General features: G+C 45.1%; 1 protein-coding gene across 2 annotated transcripts in view; it reads right to left on the bottom strand.

Moving 5' to 3' along the window:
- Positions 1 to 9: 9 nt before the first annotated feature.
- Positions 10 to 9177, bottom strand: part of FBXO42 (F-box protein 42) — a 94454-nt gene continuing 85286 nt past the window's right edge. For both annotated transcript variants that reach the window (XM_040462386.1, XM_040462392.1), the window contains 6 exons: positions 7008 to 7161; positions 5654 to 5764; positions 4127 to 4223; positions 3586 to 3642; positions 2820 to 2936; positions 10 to 1920 (listed from right to left, as the gene is read on the bottom strand). In XM_040462386.1, the coding sequence (XP_040318320.1) occupies positions 805 to 1920; positions 2820 to 2936; positions 3586 to 3642; positions 4127 to 4223; positions 5654 to 5764; positions 7008 to 7161 (1652 nt within the window). In that variant the 3' untranslated portion in view covers positions 10 to 804. The remainder of the gene's footprint in view (positions 1921 to 2819; positions 2937 to 3585; positions 3643 to 4126; positions 4224 to 5653; positions 5765 to 7007; positions 7162 to 9177) is intronic.

The raw sequence follows: 9177 nt of genomic DNA on the forward strand, positions 1-9177 counted from the left end.
GGCAGCCTCTGAGGATCAAGTTTTAAGGGAACAAATGTGGTTTTTGGCAACTTGCAATCAAATACGATTGTCAGAAAATTCCAAAATCAGACACCAAAATGTTTTTTCTGAGACACAGAGGGAGCACGCAAAAGACCAGTGGACACGAGGTAGACAGGCGTGTCTGCATAAACGTCGTCTCACGGTGATCCTGGCACACACATGTGGCAAAGAACTCCCGGCTGGGTAACTTTCCTCAGTCACGAGGGCAGAACGGGGCCAGGCAGAGGGCGTTACCGCTCGGGTCCTCTGCGCTTTTCAAGGGAAGGGAGGAATAGTTCTCTACAGGCTCCTTTCCCCCTGCCAGCTCCTGGAGCTCGTGGGTCTGGAGCCTCCACCCGTGCACCTCACACACGCTCTTTCTTTCTCTAACTCCAAGAAGGCCACGTAAGGACTTATGGGGGCTCTTCAGTTGCCTTAGGTTACGTTCTGACATTAGTCTGTTCCCTAAATTCTTGGTCTAGTTACCAGCAATGTAGAAAAAGGCAGCCGAGCCTCTGCTAAAACACAGCAACAATTTGATCTGAACCAGGACGGAGACCTCTCCCTCTCTGTAAACACAGTTGGCTATATAATATATATTTATATATTTATATATAATTTTTTTCGTAATGGAGGTTTGACCCCAGCCTGCAGCGAGTGAGGTTGGGAACTGGGGGTTTGGTTTATGGGGTAATTCTGTCCTTTGTTTTCCCAATTCGCAGTCCAAATGCTTGCACACTGGAAAATTAAAAGCCACAGAAAGGGAAGGGGGTTTAGAACATATTATCTCTTTGCTCGCACAAAGTACAAGGCGTTTGTTTTTGGATAGTACTTCACATTCTGTTTCTTGTCCATGAGTCCTCCAAATATGATGAGTTCGCCCCTGCCTTGTACCACTGTGTGCAGGCTGGTTTCAGGAGGTCCGACCACAGAACTGCTATTAAATACTTTCCATTTGACCCGCCCCTTCTCCTTGGTGTCTTTAATGTCTAGCACGTACATCTGCATGGGCTTGCAGTTCATACTCTGGTACAAAGGTTTGCCAACATTCAGGGACTGCGGAGGGTGGTGGCCCAGGCGGCGGGCAATGGGAGGTAAGGAATGCCCATCTCCTTGGGCAGGCCCTGGGCGAGGGACGGGCACTGTTTCTCCACTGCTCAGGTTCTGGCTCCCGGGGGAGCCTGGAGAAGACCCCAGAGGAGGACTTAGTGCTGTGGACGCTGAGGGGCCTTTGGATGACATTGCTTTGATGGCTTCTAGGCTCCGACGCAGGGCACCTGGGGAGACAGCCCCTGCAAGGGCACTGGCCACGTGTGGTGGGGTATGCACACCATTCGTCTGTTCGGGAGGGTGTCTCGTGCTTCCCCCAACTGTCCTGTTGTCCACACCATCCATATGATTGCTACTCGAAGTGGGTTTCAGATCCCAATTCAGATCTATTGATCCTAACCTCAGATCTTTCTGATCTGGTAGTGACCCTCGTCGGGGGGCCAAAGAAAGTCCCATTTTGAGGTCATATCCGTCAGTGGTAGATGGAGTGCTAGGAGACACGGCCTGCACAGGGCTGTCCAAGGAAGAGCCACCAATCACTGCTGTTCCTGGAGACAAATTCCCACCATTGAGGATGGGGGAGCCATCTCCTCTGGCTGGGGACAGGCTCCCTTCCCGGGAACTTGAGGGGGTCTGCCTTTGAGCTCTGGGCCTCAGTGTTCCCCAGCGGCCGTTAACACAAGGAGCTTCATCCATACTCCTTACTGGAGACTGAGAGCGGTACTCTCGGGTTTCGGGAACCAGGGCTGGAGGAGTGGCGCTGATAGGTGATGGGCGAGAGTTCAAACTTGGGCTGAGTGGGGCTCTCCCGCTAGGAGCCTGACTGAAGACCACCACGCACTGCCCCACCTGGAAGACAAAAGACCTGTGCTCAGTTCTGATCATTCGTCTAAACGGCAAACATTTGATCATGAGCATCTGGGGAGGCCAGGCATTTTGTAGGTACCTGAGACACCGAGATGAAAATAATGGAGCCTGCCTTCTAGGCTAGAAGGGGAGATAGACATGGGGATAATTTTTGCTGGAGCGAGACAGGTGTTACCATTAGAATTGTATGTACAGGACAGGGGAGGGGTGGAGGGAGGAATTAGTTTTGGTTTGGGGACCTGAAGAAAGGTTCATAGACAAAGAGATGCTTAAAAAGCTAGCACTAGGGGCGCCTGGGTGGCTCAGTCGGTTAAGCGGCCGACTTCGGCTCAGGTCATGATCTCACGGTCCATGGGTTCGAACCCCGCGTCGGGCTCCGTGCTGACAGCTCAGAGCCTGGAGCCTGTTTCAGATTCTGTGTCTCCCTCTCTCTGACCCTCCCCCGTTCATGCTCTGTCTCTCTCTGTCTCAAAAATAAATAAACGTTAAAAAAAAAAAAAAAATTAAAAAAAAAAAAAAAGCTAGCACTAAAAGGATCAGTGGGGTATATGGGGTGGGGTGGGGAGCGCCTGACTAGGTCAGTCAGGAGAACGTGCTACTCTTGATCTTGAGGTTGTGAGTTCGAGCGCCACGTTGGGTGTTGAGATTACATAAATAAATACACTTAAAAGAAAAAAAAAAGGATCAGTGGGGCCCACACAGGTTTCTCATCTAAAGGTTCATATATGAGCAATGCCCAAGGAGTTATGGTTAATGCCCACTTCTTTTATGATGTCAAGGTGTTTTTCATTTCTATACAAATTTGCTTGGAAGTCTGACGAGCTAATTTGGCCCTACAGTTAGGACGTCCTCTCTCACTGGCCTGTCAGTCCTCTGCTCACCCGACAAGCTGGATGGCACCACAGTTCTGGAGCCCCATGATCTTCATTTTCTACCTTGAGTGGCTGCCAGGCCCAGGGGCCTGAATGCATGTGCAACAACCAAGCATCCTTGAAGAGCTGTAAGAGAAGGACCGACAGGAGGGCTCAGGTGTGGTACAGGTCACAAAACATACACACACAGTTGGAATCTCAAAGCCATGCTGTTTGGTCTAGAGAGTGTGTGGGCTCTTCAGAAGAGCAAAATTTTTGGTTAGCCATTCATTCACGCCCCTTCATTTATTCATATACCACCACTGGCCTGGAAATATGAAACTGTGCTTGTGACCTACGAATGAATTTTAAGTGGTTCTAAATTTTGCCTGTGGTACAGCGCATGTGTAGGTGGCGTAAATAATACATATCCATAACTTTCTGAATCTGCATTCTTAAATAAATTCCATGTAAACTGTTTTTCTGTCCCACTCCTCCTAGAAACATGACAGCACATTACAGCCTAAAAGAGGAAGTAGGAGTAGGGAGAATATACAAATATTTAAGAGACGAACATCTCTGATTAAAAGCACCTCTCCCTCCTCCAAAAAACAAAAACAAAAAGCAGATCTCAGCCAGAAAATACAAAGGTTATATATATACCCAAAGTGAAAACGTATTCTCTAAGTACAAATGTGGAAATGGTCTTATCACTGCTTACAAGGTGACACAGGGAAACAAGTTTCGAACACTTAGCAACGTGTGCATCGGAATATGCCACACCAGCAATACTCACAGCGTTGGGACCGCCACACCCTCCAAGGATTAAGATAGTTGCATCATCTATGACAATCTGGGGAGAGGAAGACATTTAAAATAAAACTACAAAGACACAGGCACCTGACCTCCTACGCATCAGTGGTATATGAAAACAGCCTACCCAGATCCCAAATGAGAGTATTCTAGTCATCATAAGCTCTCCAGTCTCCCCAAACCATGTTAATTCTGATGTCTGGGGGCAAATTACTGATGATTCACCTGAATGGATATATCCTTTGTTGATCAAACATTAAAATGAGCGTACCAACCACATAAAATGCAGGGTTCTCTTGAGAAATGAAATAGCAAAGTAAATGCTTTGGGGAGAGGCAAAATATAAAGCCACTAAAAATTAATACAACCCATTAGAAGTTGAAAAATAAATACCAGCAAAAAAGAACGACAAAGTCTCTTTGGCTTATGCATGTTGGCATCTTACCTGACTCCCTCCTCCCTTTCCCATCCTAACAGGAAGATGCTACAGTGTTTGCTGAATAGTTATTTTAATTCCTGAGCACCTGAGATTGGCCACCTCGAGGATGAGGACTGGGGCCGGAGATGTTCGGCTTGGACCACGCCCACTGCTCGAGGTCAAGGACCCAGACATCGTTGCTCCTATAAGATAAGGACAGGAGAATGAAGGAGTCAGGAGCCACCAGGGACCCCAGAGCTGATATAAATGAAGTTACATTGATATTTTATTTATTATTATTTTTAAGTAGGCTCCATGCTGAACATGGGGCCTGAACTCACAACCTTGAGATCAAAAGTTGCGTGCTCTACCAACTGAGCCAGCCAGGTGCCCCTTGAAGTCACATTTATAAAGATGCCTAGCAAAGTGCCATGCTGATGCCATCTTAAATTATATTTTTCTTCCTCTTCTTTCCCTGGAACCCACCTCAAGAACTTCAAACCTTTGTTCTTCCCACTGACCCGTAAGTCCTCTTTTGAGTGAAACCTACAGCGACATACTAGTATCTAAAGTAAGAATGAATTTTCGTTGGAAGTTTAATTAGCAACAGCTACTGGTCAAGATACAGTCTTTCAAAAGCAAAAGCCACAAGGAAGAGAAAAAAACTGATGCAAAAAGTAGCTCTATGATTGTCTAGGAGATAAAGATTTGTCAATTCTGGCTATACAAATTAATTTCACCGTGGCTAATGAGATTTGCAGTTTTATCAAGGACAAACTGGCATCTCCAACCCCCAAGGGACCAGTACGGCAAGGACAGACTCCTGGAAGGCAGTCTCTATTTTACAGTCATCTTGCTAAGGTCGTTTATTCACATAGAGGAACACGGAATAAGAACTCTAATACCGTAAAGCCCTAAACTGTCTCAGCTGAAGGGCAGCTGTCTCAACTGTTTTAAAACAGGAAGATGTGGGGTACGCTGCCTGACAGGGAACAGGGTTGGGTCTGGAATGGCTTTACTGCTGACAGCCCATCAACCTGCCTTTCAGAGCACAGGGAAAATGACCACTACTGCAGCTACCACCAAACCAGATAAAGAGGGATTCAGATGGATGGCTCTGGCTCTTGACATTGGCCTGAGCTGCTGAGTCATGGCCAGAGATGATGAGGATAGTCGGTGTATCAGACCTGACAGATTTCTTGCTCCTACCCACTCCCCCAACCCATCCTGTCTGGAGAAGGAACCAATCTAGCTCTCTCTGCTAAAGCCCAAAAGGGCACAGGCTGGCTCACAAAGGAGAGCAGGTAAAAGCACCCTGTGCTTCTTGGACAGCAGCCTTCCGTAAGCACAGGTAGAAACAGACAAGGTGGAGGCTATCTCAGAATTTGATCCCACCGAATGAACCACATACCAAATAAAAAGATCCTACACAGCTCTGACTTTATGGAGGAAGGTTTCCAATGTATTGCTCTATGATGAGGGGATCAACAACTGGAATGCTAGGAAGCAACACGTGGTTGGATTAATTAGAACCATGCTCAGGAATACTAACCTGACTAGTTCACTCGTCTGACCTGTTATTCCCAGGAGTATTTACCTTCAGGTTGATAGTCAGCAAACCAAATATACTTACATTTGCCGGGATCCTAAGGAGCCACCAAAGACAATCATTTTATCATCTATCACACAGGAGGAATGGCCAGCCATGGGAGGTGGCCCATGGGTTGTCACAATGCAGTTCCACCTAATATAAAAAGACAGAAAGAAGCCAAGAAGTCAGCACCACCTGGTCGTATGTGTTTCAGGTGGCAGCAGTAAGTCAGTATCCACTTGACGTGACGATTCTCTCACCTTCAGTAGAGCTACTGGTAGGACAATAAATGGAGGATGGCAGAAGGTATTTATGCCCTTCTTATAAACCTGCTAAAGCTATATTCACTTTCAAGTTCTCAGTGTGTATGGCTTGGAGGTAGAGCGGAGAGAGGACCAGGGAAGCCATCGTGGCTCTTCGCCGCTCCAGGCTAGCGTGCTAAAGGAGCATCACCTGTACTTCCTTCTACAGTCCCGATCAGCTGCAGCTACTGAGAGCCCTGTACTAAGTAGTCTGTTCCAAGAACAAAGGAAAAAGAGTCAGGAGTCAGTCTTGGGGACACAGAAGGAACAATGAATCATCTGAATCCACAGCACACCTGGGGAATTAGCAGCCAGAACTATTCTCCAACTGGCACATTCATTTCTCTAGGAAGAGGAATAAATCTCTTCCACTTTTTCTCTTGGGAATAAAGGTTCATAGCTTTAGTTTCTTTTTCTTTCAAAAAATTTTTAACCTTTTCTCTAAACTTAACAACAACAACAACAACAACAACAACAACAACAACAACAACAAAAATGTTTCAAAAACGTAAGCTCTATCAGCCTGAACTCACGACCTGGAGATCAAGAGTCACGTGCTCTTACCGATTGAGCCAGCCGGACACCCCTTAGCTTTAGTTTTCAGGGGGTCCTGTAAACTCTCTGAAACTGTCAGCAAAATCTATGCATATGTAAATTTTTTTTTCTGGAAAAGAGTCCATAGCTTTTACCAAATTCTCAAAGAGATTCCTGGTCACAGAAAAGATTCATTTATTCATATATGTATGTATATATAAATATGTGTGTGTGTGTGTGTGTGTGTGTGTGTGTGTGTGTGTGTATATATATATATATATATTTTTTTTTTTTTTTTGGAGAGAGAGAGAGAGAGAGAGAGAGTGAGCACAAGCAGCGGAGGGGCAGAAGGAGAAAGAGAATCCTAAATAGGCTCCATGCCCAGTGAGGAACTCAGAGTGGAGCCCAAGGAGGGGCTTGATCTCAGGATGGCAAGATCATGACCTGAGCTGAAATCAAGAGTCAGACGCTTAACTGACGGAGCCACCCAGGCACCCCAGGAATCCATTTATCTAAAATCTTTTATTCCAGATTGGAAGAATCTTATCTTTGTGGCTTACCAGTTTTTAGAGGGTGAGTAAGTATGTATTTCATCAAAGAATCTCTCTGGTTGGTGTAGGGGATAAGGGCTTGGCCGCGTCCAGCCACCAAACAGCACCAGCAGGTCCTTGTACACGACCAGAGTTGCCCCAGCTTTAGGGGAAGGATAGGACCCTAGGAAAGTCAATAACACCATCGTCAGGATTCAGGGTCTCACAAGCGGTAGGGAGGTTGTCTATATATGACCATTCCCTGGAAGAGTCACAAAAGGGGAACCGATACCATAAAACATAAGGGAAAGGCGGAGACAAAACTGGTTTGCAGGTCTGACAGAAAACCATCACCAATTTATACATTTTTTTTTTTGTATGGTTGACACACAATGTTACAACATAGTGATTCCACAAGTTTATACACTATGCTAAGTTCAACACAAGTGTAGCTACCATCAATAGCTACATCGACTATTACAATATCACTATCAATTTATACATCTTTTATAATTAAAACAGAGAAACCTGAATTAGAGGAAAGTTACTTAGTTTGCTTACCTGAAATGAGGGATGAGAGTACCTATCTCATAAGGCTGTTTTGAGTATTAAATAATACATCTGAAGCACACAGCACAGTGCCTGGCACCTAGTAGGTGCTCAATAAATGTTGACTCTCCTGCCCATCCCTTTAATAAGCTTAATAGACATAACAAAGGAAAGAAAATAACAGCTCAAGGAGTATATATACAGGCTAGTTCCTGGATGCAACTTAAAAAATAAAATAACTGCTGTTACCCAACACAGGTAAAAAAGGAGGCACGCAGTTCTCATTTGTTAGCATAGTGACCTCTAGGCCTCTAACTGTGGGCTTCACTAGCACAAATGGGGGCGAAATTTCAGGCACAGTATGAAGACATTCCAGTGAAGAGGTAGGCCGCGGTACCAAGAGTGGCTATGAAGGCCCTCCAGGCGGGATCTGTGAGCTTTGCTGACCAAATTTTGGAACAACAGAAATGTGGCTTATGCTAGAAAACCTTACGGATAACAAATGTCACACAGGAGCATGATCTGTCAGAGCCCTTTCTGCATTTATGTAACAACTGCTAGTTCTCCCAACCTCTTACTCTGCATGCCAGAGTAAGTTTGCTTTAGTTTGCTTAAGACCAAAGAAATTTGTCTCAATACATACGTAAATATGTACATATGTACCCAGGTGTCAGTAAATACTAATATTCAAGAAGAAAAATTGTTAAAGCTGCAGGGTCCCTTAAAAAAGACAAAAATCATCAGCAGAAGGAATCCCAACAGTGTATTAACCTCATGGCAGCGGAGGTGCTCCCATTCTGGGAGACAGAGAGAGGTGCCTTCCCCTTCAGCAAAGGGTTTTTGGGGACACGGTGTTGATGACAAAGTCTCAAGGTTGAAAAAGCGGAGTAAGTGATGGTCTTCTCGGGATCCAACTTAAGAGTAACTTACCATGTAATGAGAAGGTACCAATTCTCAGAATATGGAGTGGGCATCTCAGAGTACGATGTGGCATCAGCTATTCTGAATACTTTCCTAATAGAACAGACACCAATCCAGACAGGATCTGACCACAGAAATGAGTCTTCTCTAGGAATGATTCTCCTGTCAATCAGCAGCACAGACTGAGGTCATACTGGCTGAGGTATTGCATGAGTTCGCTCTTGCTACCCTCCTACCCCCCAGGTATCATGACTAAGGGGGCTATTGTCCTTCAAAGAGTCTTGTGATTTCTGGGGTAAACTTTTTGCCTTCCCAGGAGGAAGCCTCCTAGACCAACGAGAAAACCTAACTAATACAACGGTCTAGTTAAAATGTTAGTATTATCCCCAAATTATTTAATTTGTGAAATATCAAACAAAGCTTCAAGTTCTTACCCTTACCTTGGAACTCGTAAATACTATGAAAAAGTTGGGAAAAGCTTAAAAAACCTACCAGACTAAAATCTGGGTTTGGATTTGAAATACTGGAAATCCTGGCTTTTAAAATCAAGTGTATAAAATAAAGCAGCACCATTTGCAATGAAATGGATGGAGCTACAGAGTATGATGCTAAGCAAAATAAGTCAGTAAAAGAATGACAAATAAAGAAGATATGGGGTGTGTGTGTGTGTGTGTGTGTGTGTGCGTACACACACACACACACACACACACACACACACACACACACACAC

This window comes from Herpailurus yagouaroundi, unplaced genomic scaffold, assembly GCF_014898765.1.
Source record: "Herpailurus yagouaroundi ecotype Mexico unplaced genomic scaffold, PumYag 77, whole genome shotgun sequence".
NCBI classification, from domain to species: domain Eukaryota; kingdom Metazoa; phylum Chordata; class Mammalia; order Carnivora; family Felidae; genus Herpailurus; species Herpailurus yagouaroundi.